The sequence below is a fragment of the Scyliorhinus torazame genome, chromosome 19 (genome assembly GCF_047496885.1).
Source record: "Scyliorhinus torazame isolate Kashiwa2021f chromosome 19, sScyTor2.1, whole genome shotgun sequence".
In the NCBI taxonomy this organism is placed as follows: Eukaryota; Metazoa; Chordata; class Chondrichthyes; order Carcharhiniformes; family Scyliorhinidae; genus Scyliorhinus; species Scyliorhinus torazame.
Genome location: NC_092725.1, coordinates 90,006,022 through 90,024,376, shown reverse-complemented (window position 1 = coordinate 90,024,376; position 18,355 = coordinate 90,006,022). Strand labels below are relative to the sequence as shown.

The 18,355-nt window shown below is 44.3% G+C and overlaps 1 protein-coding gene across 16 annotated transcripts in view; it reads right to left on the bottom strand.

The window, feature by feature from the left end:
- Positions 1-1,223: 1,223 nt before the first annotated feature.
- Positions 1,224-18,355, bottom strand: part of nav3 (neuron navigator 3) — a 1,340,243-nt gene continuing 1,323,111 nt past the window's right edge. For 15 of the 16 annotated variants that reach the window (XM_072484719.1, XM_072484722.1, XM_072484724.1 and 12 more), the window contains 4 exons: positions 10,133-10,329; positions 9,899-10,017; positions 5,802-6,005; positions 1,224-3,792 (listed from right to left, as the gene is read on the bottom strand). In XM_072484719.1, the coding sequence (XP_072340820.1) occupies positions 3,673-3,792; positions 5,802-6,005; positions 9,899-10,017; positions 10,133-10,329 (640 nt within the window). In that variant the 3' untranslated portion in view covers positions 1,224-3,672. The remainder of the gene's footprint in view (positions 3,793-5,801; positions 6,006-9,898; positions 10,018-10,132; positions 10,330-18,355) is intronic. The other variant, XM_072484713.1, reaches the window with a different exon arrangement.

Genomic DNA, 18,355 nt, shown 5'->3' with positions numbered 1-18,355 from the left:
GACATCTGGAGGCAACAGAAACATTGCATTTTTTGAATTTGAAAAACGTTTGTGGGACACTAGTTCCCAATTCTGCATATATTTAAGTCAATCAAGAATGCTTGTGCGATTCTCCATATATTTATGTCAATCATTGTGCTGTGACTAAGTAGGTTGCGCTTTGTCCCGGAGTCAGACAGTTCTGGGTTTAGGTTTCACTCCAAGGTTTTGAACACAAAAATCTGGAACAACACTGCCAATGCAGCACTGAGGGATTGTTGCACTGTCAAAAGGTTATTTTGGATTAGATGTTAAACCGAGGCTCTGTTTGACCTCTTAAATGGATGTAAATAATTCAATGGGACTATTTGAAGAGAAACAGGAGAGCTCTCCCTGGTATACTGGCCAATATTTATCATTCTTCCAATATCACTACACCAGATTACCTGGTCATTGTCCTATTATTATTTGTGTGTGCAAATTAGCTGCCGGGTTTCCTACAGCAGCGAGTGACTGCATGTTACAAAATATTTCATTGATTGTAAAGCACTTTGTGACGTCCTGAGGTTGTGAAAAGCACTATGTCAGTCTGAGATTTCCACAGGTGGGGTGTATGGGAAAAGGGTGTGAAGTTTTCAAATCGGAGCCAGGTGTTTCAGAGATTGAGAAACCCCTCTTCACGTGACAGTTCTCAGAAATGGGGAACACTCTTCCATTAAAAGTGGCAGATTCCAGCTTGATTGAATTCTACAATCAACAGGTTTTGTCTAGACAAGATAATAAAGCGATATGGAGCCAAGGCAGGTGGATGGAGCTAAGATGCAGATCAAGCATGGATCTAATTAAATACCAGATCAGGTCCGAGGGGTTGAATGCCTCCTCCTCTTCCTATGCCCCTATGTTTTTCCTCCTTTATTCCTTGGCCTGTCACCACTGCAGATCAACTCACCTCACCTTCTTTATTCTAGTCGCTCTGAGAATGAAATGATGAAAGGGCTTTAAGGCGAAAGAGGCCGGAATTCTGGCCTTTGCGCCGGCGAAGGATTCTCCTTCAGTGGAAAGATGCGAGGCCCCCAAGTGTGGAATCCTGGATCAGCGATATGGCAGGGTTCATTAAATTGGAGAGGGTGAACGATAGACATTGGTCAATGGCAGCAGCAGCGCGTGGGGGGGTGGAACCTTTTAATAAAATTTTTTTTTTTTTTTTTTAAAAAGGGGGTCCAACATGTCAAAGACAACCTTCGTTCAATAAATAGTATCACTTTAATGGTAAAGTCATAATTTAGACAGATACAATGTGCATAATTTTGGGGTGGGGGTGGGGGGGAGAGACTTGTACAAGCTGGTTTACAAGATGAAGGGATAGATTAAAAACCAAGACTAATGTCAACGGCCCATTAATCTGGTTACATCCAAATACTCAAAATCAAAGTTTTTAACACTTGAAAAAGACTACAAAAAACTCTTCCGATGATTGTTTTTATCATTTCTCCTTTTGTTGTCATCATTGATTATTTACATTGTATGTTACATCAAAATGTACAGAATACAAAATGTGTTTTACAGAAAACCGTTTCACAAAAAAAAAGCTCCCGAAGTCTCACAGAGATGTATTCCACATGGGCAGTTTAGACTAACGGCAGACTTGTGCTATATCGGCTAAAACAAAGCGGACACTCAATTAAGATGCCCCAATTACACAGATGATTAGAAATTGGCAGTGGTCCACCTGTGGCTCGTTTCGAGCTCCGATGGAGAGCAGCTCCTGCTAACGATCATCACACAAAATAAAACACATCCCGTCTAGACAGAGAATTCTCAACAGTGTTTACAAAAGTCCCAGCATATTCAAGTGAAATAAATGTTTACACCAAGTAACACGCATATCAGAAATTTTCAACTCTTTACTGTGCAAGGCGAAAAAAAAACACACATTCTCTTTCTTTGTCCTTTTGTTTATCTATTTACACTTGTGCAAAAATCCTTTCTAACGCCGAGAAATCAGAAAAACAAACCTCTTACCAGAGAGTGAGAGTGTAACCCAGTGAAATGCAAGATGCACCTACCCCGCACCCCCCCCCAAAAAAAACCAGAGTGAGTTGTCCCTTTGTTCATTAGCACAGGAAAGACAAGGGGCCAATTTTAACCTAAACCTGCCTGGTGGGGAACTGGCAGAATCAGGTCGAACTGATTTGAAAGCCAATTTGATTTCTCCGCTGACTCATTATTAAAATGAGGATAGGGAGAAGGGGGGAATGTTTGAAGTTGTGCCAGGCAGGTTGACATTAAAACTGCCTCTCCTTCCCTCTGAGAGGGTTTCAGTTTTGCATATAGGCAGTAAAAACATGCTGACAGTTTATACAAGAAAACATTCTGTGCTCATGCCTTTTTGTCAAGTGCCCCCAGCTCTGCTGGGTCAAGTTCAGTGGAGAGCCACTTGCATACACCCATCAATTATTGTTTTTATCCACTTCACTGAACCATCATTTGTAAATTCTAAAAAAAGATAACGGGGAGGGGGTGGGCAGAGAGAGAGTGTGGGAAGGAGAACACACAGTGAAAAGGAGTGGGTTTTAGGTAAAACCTTTGCTTGTTAAAGTATTTCAAGTTGCCCTTTTACACATGAAATAAAACCCAGCCCCCTACTGTAGTTCCTACGGTAGTTCCTCCGCATTCTCCAATAGTCCTATGTCTACTGAGTGTGGAATTATTGAACCTGCCCCCTTTCGGTCTTTCAAACACCATAAATCAAGAGTTGCAAGGTACAAATCTTTGCAGATAAAATTAAGTGGCTTAATTTTAGTCCTGTAACCTGTTGAGAATAAGGCAAGTGATTCAGCACCATATTGAATGTTATTCCCACCTGGCCACTGAAAGACTTTCCACAACCTCTATTGATGTAGCCCTTCACAAGCCAAGATTGTCACTTGTACCAGTGGTGGAGGTTTAAGTAAGTCTGGTGACTGAGAGACCTTTTCGTCAAGTTAAAAGACCTGCAATTTAAAAATAAAACACTGTACACACAGCAGTAGAAATCCATAAAATGAAGCCTGTTTAGAAAGGAAAATTGCTTCAGACCAGCAGCACCGGGAAAGCCCAGATGTGTCCAGCATGTTTTTGAAAGTTGACCCCTCGGTGATTGCACACTGCTCCCCACTTTGTGCTTATTATGTGCAAGCTGTTGGGATCATGGGCAGGGGTGTAAACCATAAGACTGTTTCTGGCTGTTTCAACCAGCACCAATATAATAGAGAGCTGAGGTTAGGACAGAGATGGAACAGTGAGTGTCTGGTCCACTCTTTGCAGCACCTCAATTAAAATAAAAATCAGGTTTACACACGTAAATACTTCGTAAAATTCCAGTTTGGCTCGATTCATGTGCAATATATTTTGTGATGTGTGTGTATGTTATTATTTATGTACATGTCAACAAACTTGTTTGTTGTTGATAAATCAAACTCGACTGGTGCTCATTGCTGTGTCCTTCCACATGGCTGACACAAGCTAGCTGACCTCTCATTGAGAAATTCCTTGCCTATATTGAATCAGTGGAACACCACCAGAGTTCGGAGGGTGTTCAACCCTCAATGTGCTATCTCACACCATCAGTGGAGGGGTGAGGTGGGGTGAGATTTCGACCAGATATCTGTGAATTTCCCACCACCCCAGCCAAGCCCCCAATCCATTTTTACGTTAAAGAGTTGACTCCAAGGATGAATCTAAAATGTCGTCATGGTGACTGGCGCTGTCGCTGTCGCAGCTCTGGGCACTGGAGTAATTGGCTGCCTCCTGAAGCCTCATCAGCATGTTCATCTGGAAAAAGATTACACATTAAGCATGGTTAGTGATTAACTAATATTTCATTAAGCTTATAATCAAAGGCAGTCAATGTGACAATGCAGATGACAAAATGGTCAGCAGCTGTACATTTAGAAACAGGTGTGGTGGCACCATATGTTTCTATACGGACAGGTTACGTTGCAGGAGAACACCCATTAAATCATGTGTTTTAATGGATGTTCTTCTCCGATGTAACCAGTCTGTATAGAAACATAGGGTGCTACCATATATAAGCCAGGAAGCACAGGTGATGAGTGAATGGGACATGGTGTGAGTTAGGACATGACAGCCAGGTTTTTCATGATCTCAACATTGTGAGGCCAGACTGGAGTACTTTGGAATAGACAAATCTAGAGGTAACAAGGAATGAGGATTGGGGGGGGGGGGAGAGGATTTTAGCAGCAGATATGCTAAGGAAGGGTAGCTATGGAGGTACAAATAGGCAGTCTTAGTGAGAGTGTGAATACGTGATCGACAGCCCACCTTAGGACTAAATATGTATGAAGCTTGTGAAGGCAGGATTTAGCCTCAGACAGTTACATAGGAGAGTGGAGTTGGTAGCTGTAAGGAACAGAGCTTGTGATAGGGACCGCGGAGAAGGGCTTCATTCTTCCTCATATTTAAAAGGAGCCATTTTTTCCTCATCCTGCACTGGATATGGGATAAGCAGTCAGTGGAGGAGTCAAGAGAGGTGGTGGTGAGGCAGAGCTGGATGTTGTCAGTGTACATGTAAAAATGATTGTGTGCTTTGAATGATGTCATTAAGGGGCAGTATGTATATCAGAATAATAATAATAATCTTTATTACCACAAGTAGGCTTACATTAACACTGCAATGCAGCTACTGTGAAAATGCCCTAGTCGCCACACTCCGGCGCCTGTTCATGTACACTGAGGGAAAATTCAGAATGTCCAAATTACCTAACAGCACATCTTTCAGGTCTTTCATGGCCAATCCACCTAACCCACACATCTTTGGACTGTGGGAGGAAACCGGAGCACCCAGAGGAAACCCACACAGATGCAGGGAGAATGTGCAGACTCCACCCAAGCCAGGAATCAAATCTGTGACCCTGGAGCTGTGAAGCACCAGTGCTAACCACTGTGCTACCAAAGTAGAAGGGACCAAGGATAAATCCTTGGGGACCACCAGAGGTAACAGTGTGGGAGCAGTAAGATAAATCATTGTAAACTCTGTGAGGTAGCAACTCTGGAACGTGAAACCTAGGACAAAATTTTCCATCTGCTCTTACCAGCGAGATCCTCCACATCTGCCAATGGTGACGCCCCCCTCCCCCCTCCCCCCACCCCCTCCCACCTTGTAGGTTTCCCAGAAACAAAGAGTGCAAACAACGGGAAAACCTATTAACAATGGCAGGATACGGCCGATGGCTGGCCCCCTCCACTTCTACCAAACCAGCCGTGGGGGAGGGAGGCAAAATCTCGTCCTTTGGGTTATTGTTTCAGAGCATGGATCTTTCATTTGGAATACTGGGAAAGATGGTCATTGGAGATCAAAGTGCATGTCTATTATACCCTAATTTAAACTCCAGCTACCTTAACTGAGTTAGACCAGCGGTTTCCAAAATTTAATCTGAAAACCTGTTGCATACTGAAGGATATTAAACATTCACTTTGTAATGTTGTTTATAATCTTACATCTCCATTCTGATCCTTAGTATATTCCTATTGGCCTTCCTACTGAATAGTGTTGCACATTCTCTTATGCATTTTATTTTCATATTAAGGGAAAAAATGCTATGTCTGAATCAAATGTCAAACTCCACCACTTGCCCATGTTGAGAATGTTATTGTGAATTTGGAAGCTGCCAATCACCTTCATTGTAGTGTGACCAACATCAAGCATCAAGTCATCTAAATGCAAAAATGTGCAGCAGTAGAGAAAATAAATGCCTCCACCGGGGACAGCAGTGACAAGCGTTGCAGTTCAATGCATCATGTTTGTACAGCATCATACTTACCAATGGATCTCCTTCACTATCACTCTGGGGGACATGCTTGGAGGAAGCTCCTTCTTTGGCAGACGTATGTCCATCGTAGCCCACATCCTCAGGTCTCAGTTGCAGGAGGGATGGCCACTCATGCTGTAATGAGCCAGCATTCCATGGGTATGTATCCACAACCCACTTGGCCGGATCTTCCCATTGTGCTCTTTTGCCATATAACTGAAAGTTGGAAGGAGATGCAAAATGTAATTTGAGAAGCTTGCACAATAATTCAGTTTTAGAAATAGGAGGAGGTTATTCATGTTTTCTGCCTATCCCACGGTGCAATTAGATTGCAGCTGATCTGTACAGAACTCTATTTATCCATCGAGTTCTGCAACCCTCAATGTACTCGCATAACACAAACCGATCAATCTCAGTCTTGACCAGTCGGCAGTTAGTAAGGCAAATGTAATGTTAGCATTCATGTCGAGAGGGCGAGAATAAAAGTCCAGAGATGCACTTCTGAGGCTGTATAAAGCTCTGGTCAGACCACATTTGGAATATTGTGAGCAGTTTTGGGCCGCTTATCTAAGGAAGGATGTGCTGGCCTTAGAAAGGGCCCAGAGGAGGTTCACAAGAATGATCCCTGGAATGTAGATGTTGTTGTATGAGGAACAGTTGAGGACTCTGGGTCTGTGCTCACTGGAGTTTAGAAGGATGAAGGAGATCTTACTGAAACTTACAGGATACTGCGAGGCCTGGATAGAGTGGACATGGAGAGGATGTTTCCACTTGTAGGAAAAACTAGAACCAGAGGACACAATCTCAGACTAAAGGGAAAATCCTTTAAAACAGAGATGAGGAGGAAATTCTTCAGCCAGAGGGTGGTGAATCTGTGGAACTCTTTGAAAATGAAAAAAATGAAAATTGCTTATTGTCACAAGTAGGCTTCAATGAAGTTACTGTGAAAAGCCCCTAGTCGCCACATTCCGGCGCCTGTTCGGGGAGGCTGTTCCTTTGCCGCAGAAGGCTGTGGAGGTCAAGTCACTGAGTGTCTTTAAGACAGATATAGATAGGTTCTTGATCAATAAGGGGATCAGGGGTTATGGGGAGAAGGCAGGAGTATGGAGATGAGAAAAATATCAGCCATGATTGAATGGCGGAGCAGTTTCAAGCATATTCCAAATGGGGTCTGACAAGAGCTTTATACAGCCTCAGAAGTGCATCCCTGGACTTTTATTCTAGCCCTCTCGACACGAATGCTAACATTACATCGGCCTAATTCTGCTCCTATGTCTTATGTTTTTTTCTGTTGACTTGCAAAAACAATAGGGGGGTGGGAGAGACTTCTGCTCCCCTTCTTTTCAGGGTGGTTTGGTGCTGGAGCAGGAAACCTTACGAGAGACCCAAATCGTGTTTCATGCTGATGTAAAAGTGTGTCATGGTTGTCCCCGTCACTAGACCAGTGACATAATGGGAATCCTGATATTTAACGTTGGGAACATCATTAGAATAGATTAAAAATCAGTATCAGGCCTCTACACTTGTTTTCCCTCCCAATAAGGAAATGAAGTCACTGTGAGGGCAGACCAGTGTGAATTATGACTGGTGTGCCATGGCGTGTACCTGGCATGCAGAAGCTCAGGTGAGTGCATCGCTCAGTGGGGTTGAGGTCATGCCCAGGCTGTGTTGGGGGTTGGTGGGGGGTGCTAGGAGGAGGGGTCCATGGTGAACCTTTGTGCACTGGGGCAGTCTTTAAAAACGGCCCCCCGATCTTTAAGAATATGTTGCTGGCAGGGGGAGTCAATCAGAGCCTGCCCAGTCAGTGTGACATTGTGGGACCCACTCCTTGTAGTTCTTTCCCTCTGTCCTCAACGATACATCAGAGAAAGCTGCTGTTGCTGCCAGCAGCTTCGACACCATTTTCCCTGCCCGCTGTCGCACTCTGCCAAATACGGCTAAAATGCCACGCAGTAGATTTTCTGGGAAGAAAAGTTCCTGATTTCCATTGCCCCGTTGAGTGAAGAAGCACTTCCTGACATCACCCCTGAATAGCCCCTCTCTGATTTTAAAATGATGTTCATTGTTGCAGACTGTTGGAGGTGCCATATCTCAGATAAGACATTAAACTAAGACCCTGTCTGTCCTCTCAGGTGAGTGTGAAAGATTACACGCCACTATTATGAAGAAGAGTAGAGGAGTACTCCAGTGTACTCACCTACATTTAAGTTTCAACCAATATCGCTAAAAAACAATTATCTCATCAGATTATTGCTGTTTGCAAATTAGTTGCAGTGTTTACCTACACAGCAACAGTACCACTTAGCCTGTTAAGTGCTTTGGGAAGGCCTGAGGTAATGGCCGGCACTATATAAAGGAAGTTATTTTTTTCATATCCTAAAGTTTCCTTCTGCTTGCCCAAACAAGGATATGCAGTAGAGGGTAATGTATTCCCTACATGGGGAGTCCCCGTAACCTGTCCTCTTAAGAGTCCTGGGGCAGAATTTTCCAATATTTTTTCCAGAGTGTCAGTCAGGCGGGAAAACCAGAGAGAATCCCGCCCAGCAAGAAAACACGCCGTATAATCCGCCTCTTTAAGGAAAAAATAATTTATCACAAGTTTCACCCAACTGATTCGCTCACCTCATTACAATTTAATCTCCACAATCAGTGGGACAAACCATTTAACCGTCTCCCCTCACGTTTTCCAAGTCCAATCGGGGGGGATCACTGCCAGAAAGACTGCGCCACGTTTTACTGAAGGAACCCTCAGCAAATTTCTTGATGGGCTCGGCCCCAGGTGTCACATCTGTGGTTGATACCCTTTGAAGGAGCCAGGTGTGCCAGCCTGCTGAATAACAAATGTGGGGCCCACCTTGGATATCCAGGGCAGGGATATGGCGTAAATCACCCACTTAGCCATGCCCCCAATCATCCTCAACTTCGCCACCAACCCCCATCCGCCGCCACTGCCACGGCACAGGAGAAATGATCTTCTCAGCAGCAACTTGTTAGCATCACCATTCCCCCAGCAAAACCTATTAACAGCCTGCTGGTCTTTGCCTGATTCTTCAAGCCTCCATAAATGTTAAGAGTCCTGAACACATCCACCATTCGAATACCAATGACAGAACCTCACCCAAACCCAGAGAAAACAAAACACATGATCCAAGTGTTTACAGCACATTTCACCATTTCAGGACATCCCAAAGTGTTCAGAAACTATTTGAAGTATTTTCACTGTTGTAAAATAGGAGAGGCAATAGAGAATTTGCATGCAGCAAGATCCCTCAAGCAATAATGAGATAAATGGCCAGGTAACCCGTTTATAGTCCAGCTTAGTGTCAATGGCGGGAATAGAAAAATCCAGGTAGAAGTGAAGGGATTGCTGCACTGTGGATTTAAACATAGAGACACACAGGAATATAGACTAACCGTAACCAGAGAAATCAATTTTAAGAAAAATTATAAAAGAATCAGAGTGGGGAGAGATGATGAACCATCTTTTTACACACGGAGTGAATTCTCTGCCTCCCCAGCCACATGTTCCTCGGCGGCATGCTGTCGCCAGCAGTGGGATTCCCCATTCCTGCCACCAGCCAATGCAGTTTCCCATTGTGGCCACTCTATGCTGTCGGGAAACCCATGGGGGGGGGGTGCGATGGAATGGAGAATCTGGCCGGCAGAGAATTGTGATCTGGAATGTATTGTCTGAAAGGGGAATGGAAGAAGATTCAATGGTAATTTTCAAAAAATAATTTGATAAATGCGTGAAAAGGAAAAACATACAGGGTTACAGGGAAGGAGCAAGGGCAGAGCGGGGATAGAGTGTGACTGATAGGATAGCACACGCACAGAGCTGCCACAGACATGAATGGTCTCTTCCGACCTTGAACAATTTGATGATTTATTGAAGTAAGCAATTAAATGTTTGCAGTTTACTGCCGACTGACTGGTGTGTGAAATTACCTTGATACGCATGTTCGTTACCAATTTATTTGAATGTCTCTTTACTCTGGCGTACCTTCCTACATTGGAGATATCAGTAACTAATGCAATAAGTAGATTTAATATCTGAATGCATAAAGCTAAAGGACAAAGCTTCAGAAAGATTGATGAAAGACATTCACCTGAAGGCCTTCTCGAACTGCTTCCAGAAGATACGGTATAAGAGAATAGTTCCAGAGGTCTGTGAACCAAACCCTGGAGCCATCTACATCCAAAGGGCATGAGAGGAATAGACGGGGACCTGAAGCATAGAAATTGAATATATTGATTAATGTGCAAAGTAAGGATTTTCTTCCAGAAGTCTATCTTCTATTGGAGGAGGCAGACTGGGCGACAGTTCGCGAATTTCAACTCACCAATAGTTACATCGGAAGAACTGTGCATTTCTAAAAACCCATTCAAATGTTGCCACACTTTGGGAATCCAGTCAATGATTCTCAGGAGGTCACTACTGCGCATGTTCCGGTCGATTTCAGACTCAATTAGCTTCCGGCGTAGATATCGACCCAGAAATCCCTTCACGGGTTCAGTGTGATTGGTACACAATACCCACCTACACGGCAAGAACAAAAGATAAACCAGGAGACTTTGAAACAGAGCTCGCATGTGCACTGCCTCCATTTGCATTTACTTCACTTTCCTGAGGGTGCTGACTCATAGAATTACAATAAACAGTTCTACATTCTCACCATTCTTGGGTAAAGACGTTTCTCTTGAATTCCCTATTGGATTTGTCAGGTATATCTTATAGTGATGGCTCTTCGTTCTGCTCTCTCTCCCAGAAGTGGAAACATCTTCTCTACATCTATCCTATCAAACCCTTTCATAATCGGGGTCATCTCTTTTCTAGACATTGAAACCCTAGTCTTGACAGCCTTTCCTGGTGGGTATAATCACGAAGTTCTGGTAACATCCTTTTGAATAATGTTTGCATTTCAGTGCAGCTATAACCTCTTAATTCAGCCTTGGGGGCAGATCCAGGAGATCTTTGTGTCCTCCAGTGAGATTCTCACCCTGGTATAGGAACAGCATGACCTCACCAGATCCTACAATGTACTGAAGCCCATACCTCAAATTAGATCCTTCAATTGCATTAGAAGTCAAAGATACTTGCTGTGATCAGGAGACAATGATCTCAAGATTAATGTTGATTGGGAGAAGACACAGAAGCCATAGACCCAATAACGCCACTGAAATTCCAGTGATGCAGACCACAAACAGTTATCTAGACATGGCTGAACTGAGTGTGGAGACCCAATATGGGCCCACTGCTGAGCTGATGGTGAGGTCAGCACCATAACAACAGAAGGAGGTCATTCAGCCCTTTATATATGTTCATAGAATCATAGAAACATAGAATTTACAGTGCAGAAGGAGGCCATTTGGCCCATCGATTCTGCACCGGCTCTTGGAAAGGGCACCCTACCCAGGCCCACACCTCCACCCTATCCCCATAACCCAGTAGCTCTACCCAACACTAAGGGCAATTTTGGACACTAAGGGCAATTTAGCATAGCCAATCCACCTAACCCGCACATCTTTGGACTGTGGGAGGAAACCGGAGAACCTGGAGGAAACCCACGCAGACACGGGGAGAACGTGCAGACTCCACACAGGCAGTGACTCAAGCCGGGAATAGAACCTGGGACCCTGGAGCTGTGAAGCAACTGTGCTAACCACTATGCTATCGTGCTGTTCCGTCTGTATCTAGATTCCATCTCCTTTCATACCTTTGTCTTGATCACATAAACTCTTGATTTGATGAGTGTCCTGAGCATAAGTAGAAAAGGATGGAATGGGGGTTGGTGTTGCGGGTGTGCATCTGCCATATTGCTCTTCAGCAGTGAGGAACACTCCTGTTCCTCCTGACTCTACGTTGAAATAAAAAACACTGATCTTTTTGGGGATAGACTCCAGCAGTCTTTTTAGAAACCGTTGGGAAGATCACTGAGGGAGCCAAAAACTGAGCTGAAGTGCTCCACCATTTAGCCCCGAATTAATATTCAAGAGGCCTAATGTCTTCTGTAAGGATCCACAGGAATTTGCCTGAAGATTGCCTGACCCAATACAATGTTCCATTAGCTCTTGGGCTGTCGGGTGTCGCTCCTTTCTGTCTCTGTTTTGTACCCAGAAAATGGTGCAATTGGGTCAAATTTCTACCCTAATGAGTTTAAATTGTTCTGGGTATTGGAGTTTGCCAAGGTTACTGCAAAAGAAGCACTCTTACATAAACAGTATCCCCTGTTCTCTGGGAACAAAATGAGAATGCTCCATACTGTAACAAGGCTGAATTGTCAAAACATTTAGATTGTTCTATTGGACCAAATAAAACATTTACCACTAAAAATGATGGGTTCATTTGGCAGAGCTGAACACAAGCTTTCTATACAAAGATAATTTGCTGACTCGGACTTGCAAACTTGTGCACTCAACAGTATAACTCCACGTCTGATTTTATTATTCTTTCACGAGATGTGGGCTTCACTGGCTAGGTTAGCATTCATTGCTCATCACTAATTGCCCTTGAGAAGGTGACAGTGAGCTGCCTTCTTGAACTGCTGCAGTCACTGTGGTGTAAGTACACCCACAGTGCTTTTAGGGAGGGAGTTCCAGGATCTTGATCCCAGTGGCAGTGAAGGAACGGCAATATATTTCCAAGTCAGGATGGCGAGTGACTTGGAGGGAAACATCCAAGTGGTGGTGTTCCCAGGTATCTGCTGTCCTTGTTGTGGTGATATACATCACTGTAAGTACACAAAGGGTTAATGTACATACACTACACCTTGCTAGACACTAGAGGGAACACCAGAGACATGACACACAGACAATCAACCAATAGGTCAGTAAGATAGGATACGGCCAATGGGAAGTCACGATACACACAGAGGTGACACGACCACAGGGGGGCATTACACCAACCCATATAAAAGGACACATCACACATGCTCAGTCTCTTTCCAGTGGAGACTCTCAGTGAGCACAGACACAGAGTTGATTGAACATCACTCCCACCATATGGATTGTAGCAGACTGGTTAATCAGTCTGAGTAGCTATAGCAGGATTAACAGTAGCGTCGAATCCAAGTAGGAGAATTGCTATTAGTTTAATAAACATGTTGAAGCTATCTCCAAGTCTGAACCTTCCTTTGGCAAGAGTGCACATCAAGGAATCAGCTTATGCTACGACAAGAGCATAACAAAACACTTGTCATTCTAGATGAAAGAAGTCATGGTTTGGAAAGTGCTGGCAAAGGAGCCTTGGTGAATTGCTGCAGTGAATCTTGTAGATGTTACATACTGCTGGTACTGTGGCGGTGGTGTAGGCAATGAATGCTTAAGGTAGAGGATTGTATGTCAATCAAAAAGGCTACTTTGTCCTTCATGGTGTTGAGCTTCTTACATTTTGCTGGAGCTCTAGACATCCATGCAAGTGGTGAGTATTGTACATTGTAAGCAGTTGTCAATCTCACTCTCTCCCAGCCTCCAATTTAAGGCAACAGTCATGAGGCCAATTGGTGCAAAACTTTCCGATTTTTCAAACCTATTCTTCCTTTAGTCTATTCTTCAATTTGGTCTGGATTTCTTTTACTCATTGTCATAATTGTGTCTGTCAATAATGTTAATGCAACTCTTGTCAGCCTGTGTAGTGATCGATATGCCCACACTACAGCAATCGTCTACAAGTTTAAGCTCCCAGAACATAGTGGAGAATATTTAAAGAAATATTTAATGAGATACAGAGCAAGTATAAACCCCTGAGAGGAAAAGGCTCCGCTTCACAAAAAAAAGCAGCCATGGGCAACTAAAGAGGTTAGGAGACAGCACACAACTAAAAAAAAGAGCTTACAAAAATGCAAGGAATAGCACTGATCCGGATAGATACAAAGACCAGCAAAGGGTCTCAAAGCAGCTTATAAGAGCGACTAAAAGGGATAATGAAAGGAAACGTGCAAGGGACAGCAGTCAATCAGAAGACATTCTGTAATTATATAAAGGGAAAGCAGATGGTCAAGCACAATGTGGGCCCACTAAAAGCCGAAATGGAGATATTGCCAGTGATAATGGGGAATTGGCAGACGTGGTGAACATTTACTTTGCCTCAGTATTTACAGTTGGAAAGGAGGATAACTTGCTGGAGGTCCCAAAAAAATCAATAATCGATAGGGGACAGGCCCTGACAAAACCCAGCAATGGTAGTGAAGACTTGTGTTCCAGAACTTGCCGCACCCCTAGCCAAGCTGTTCCAGTACATCTATAACACTGGCATCTACCTGGCAATGTGAAAATTGCCCAGGTGTGTCCTGTACACAATAAACAGGACAAATCCAACCCAGCCAATTGCCGCCCTGTCAGTCTATTCTCCATCATCAGCAAAGTGAAGGAGTCATCAACAGTGCTATCAAATGGCACTTACTCAGCAATATCCTGCTCACGGACGCTCAGTTTGGGTTCTGCCAGGGTCACTCAGCTCCTGACCTCATTACAGCTTTGGTTCAAACATGGACAAAAGAGTGGAATGTGAGAGTGACTGCCCTTGACATCAAGGCACCATTTGACCGAGTATGGCATCAAGGACCCTCGCTAAACTGGAGTCAATGGGAATCAGGGGAAAAACCCTCTGCTGATTGGAGCCATACCTGACACAAAGGAAGATGGTTGTGGTGGTTGGAGATCAATCATCTCAACTCCAGGACATCACTGCAGGAGCTCCTCAGGGTAGTGTCCTCAGCCGAACCATCTTCAGCTGCTTCATCAATGACCTCCCTTCCACCATAGGGTCAGAAGTGAGGATGTGTACAGATGACTGCACAATATTCAGCCCATTCGTGACTCCTCAGAAAATGAAGCAGTCCATGTCCAAATACCGCAAGACCTGGACAATATCCAGGCTGGGGCTGACCAGTGGCAAGTTCCATTTGCGTCACACAAGTGTCAGGCAATGACCAACTCCTACAAGAGAGGACCTAACCATCGCCCCTTGACATTCAATAATAATAATGGCATTACCATCGCTGAATCCTCCACAATCAGCATCCTGGGGGTTACCATTGATCAGAACCTGAACTGGACTAGCTACATTAATACTGTGGTGGGCAGGTCAAAGGCTAGGAATCCTACGGCGAGTAACTCACCTCCTGAAACCCCCAAAGTCTGTCCGCCATCTACACAACTCAGGAGTGTAATGGGATATTCTCCACTTGCCTGGAGGAGTGCAGCTCCAATAACACTCAAGAAGCTTGACACCATCCAGAACAAAGCAACCTGCTTGATTGCTCCCCATTCCACAAACATTCAAACCCCCCACCTCTGATAAACAGTGGCAGCCTTGTGTACCATCTACAAGATGCAGTAACTCACCAAGGTTTCTTAGACAACACCTTCCAAACCAAGACCACTACCACATAGAAGGACAAAAGCAGCAGATACCATCTGCAAAGTTCCCCTCCAAATCATTCACCACCCTGATTTGGAAATATATCGCCGTTCTTTCACTGTCGCTGGGGCAACATCCTGGAACATCCTACCTAACAGCACAGTGGGTGTACCTACCCCTCAAGGACTGCAGTGGCTCAAGAAGGCAATTCACCACCACCTTCTGAAGGGCAACTAGGGATGGGCAATAAACGCTGCCTAACCAATGACGCCCACATTCCGTCAATGAAAAAATATAATGTAAGTATAGTATCACGGCCTGGGAAATTAATGGAATGAAAGAGTGACAAACCCCCAGGACCTGACGGTTTCCATCTGAGGGTGTTTAAGGATGTAGGGGAGCACATTGTAGTTGCCCTGACAATAATCTTCCAGAGTAGTCCCTCTGGGTTCAGGTGTATCACTCTGGATTGGAAAATTGCGCATGTGATTCCACTTTTTAAGAAGGGTGAAAGGGGGAAACCAGGGAATTACAGACCAGTTAGCCTAAGATCTGTGGTGGGGAAATTGCTGGAGTCTATAATGAAGGATTATACCTTGAGAAATGTTGGTTGCTGATGGATTTCTGAGGGGAAGGTCATAACTGACTAATCTTACTGAATTTTATGAAGCGGTGCCTTAAGGTGGTGGACAGGGGTATGTCTGAATGGAAAAAGGTTAGGTACAGTGGGTGTTCAAAGAACTTGGGGGTTCAGGTGCATAGGTTCTTACAATATCAGGAACAAGTACACATAAAAGTTAAAACATCTAATGCAATGCCAGCCTTTATATCTAGAGGAGTGTAGCATAAAGACACAGGGGTTAAACTGCAGCTATACAAAACCCTGATTAGATCCCACTTGCAGTACTCTGAGCAGTTTTGGGCACCACACCTTCGGCAGAATATTTTGACTTGGAGGGAGTGCAATATAGGTTTGCAAAAATAACACCTGGATTACAGGGGTTGAGTTACAAGGAGAGATTTAGACCTGTTTTACTAGGATTTATAAGGTTAAGGGGTGATCTGATCGAAGTAGTCAAGCTATTAAGACAGGGGGCTGGATTCTCCAAAAATGGGGCTATGTCCCCATGCCAGCATCGTGGTACGCCATCCAAAATGGCCACCCCCCCTCCCCCCCAAGATCATGCGAGTCCACGGATTTGTGCCGCCCGACTGCTTCCCAGGCCGTCCATGAGGCCCCCACCCCACCGGTGATCGATTCCCCCCCCCCGCCCCCCACCAGGGCGGCCACGGACTGAGTCCGCAGCCGCCACCCGAAGTTCCTGATGGCCGATCCGTGGTTAGAACCACACCGTCGGGAACTTGGCCAGTTTTGCACGGAGAATCGCGGGGGGTGGCTCTGTCAATGGCCCCCTAGCCGCGCCACGTAAATCGCGTGCGAGCGATTCCTGAGTGATTCACTAGGGACTGGAGACTCGCTTCAGCGACGCTGATCCTGATTTCCTCGTAAACGGCCATTCTCCGTCCCCCGCGCCGAACATGATTTCGCCGCGGACCTGCAGAGATTCCAGCCCAGAATAGATTCTAAAACTCGGGGGCATAATCTATAAATTAAGGCTAAATTGTTCAGGAGAATTTAAGGAAAATGCTCTTCACTCAAAGTGTGGTAGAGGTCTGTAGCTCTCTCCCACAGACAGCAGTTGAAGCTAGATCAGTTGTTAATTTTAAATCTGAGATGGATAGATTTTTGTTAATAATAATCTTTATTATTGTCACAAGTAGGCTTACATTAACACTGCAATGAAGCTACTGTGAACATCCCCTAGTCGCCACACTCTGGAATTTATTGTAAGCAAGTGTACACTGAGGGAGAATTCAGAATGTCCAATTCACCTAATGTTCTATGTTCTATGTTAAGCACGTCTTTTGGGAATTGTGGATGGAAACTGGAGCACCCGGAGGAAATCCACACAGGCACAGAGAGAACATACAAACTCCACACAGACAGTGATCCAAGCCTGGAATCAAACCTAGGTCCCTAGTGCTGTGAAGCAACAGTGCTAACCACTGAGCTACCAAAGATACTAAGGGATATGTGCCAAAGGCATGTATATGGAATTAGATTACAGATCAGCCATGATCTCACTGAATGGCAGGACAGGCTCAAGGGGCTGAATGGCCTACTCCTATATGTTCCATAGAAACATAAAATCTAGGAGCCAGAGTAAGTCATTTGGTCCTTCAGGCCTGCTCTGGCATTCAATATGATCGTGGCTGAGTCTCTATCTCAATACCATACTCCTGCACTCTCCCCATACACTTTGATGCCTTTAGTGTCTAGAACTGTCACTGTAAGATCACAAATTCTACACATTTAATAGGAACATAGGAACAGGAGGAGGCTATTCAGCCCCTCGAGCCAGTTCCATCATTAAATGAGATGACTTGCCTTTATATCTTAACCCGCCGACCTGCCTTGGCTCCATTTCCTCTTGTTCTGTAAAAAACCCCATCGATCCCAGATTTAAATTTATCACAGCAAAAGCTGTATTGCTGTGGCCAGAGCAGAACTGAATTTGATTGGATCTTCTTCTTGAGGGCCGTTTGGAGTGTCCCAGATTGTTGCTAAAGTTTGACGGACCCCTGAAAATAATTCCTGCAGCTGCCCTGTCAATGGAGACCAGCTGTACTAGAAAACCATCTCATCACCCAAGCAAACCATTGTATGTTCCCTTTTTCAAAAGATTTTCTGTAATTTATCATATTAGAACATTTAATTAAAATATTTTAATAACTGTTCATATTGCAAGCTTGTGCAATGGACCAAGTCAAGTGGAGCTGGGTCCTAATGGCTGAAAAGATTCTGGCTCATACTTTCATATTAGATGCCAGCTACTCTGCTTCACATTTAGTTAATGTACCAGGATCAAATCCTCATGTGTTTTCCTGAACTCATAAACCCTTGGATTAGAACAGTTTTCTCACACAGAACAAATAGGAGAAAGTACAAAACCTGATTTCCCAGAACTGAGGGCCTCAACTACCGGGAACAGCTGAGCAAACTGGGCTCTTTTCTCTCGTAAATTAGAGACTTTTCAAGCTCTTTAAGACAAGGAAGAGGTTTGATAGGCTTGACAATAAAGAAAATAATTCCGCTGGTTAGGAGAATCCTAAACTAAGAGCCATAATAATAAGATATTCACTA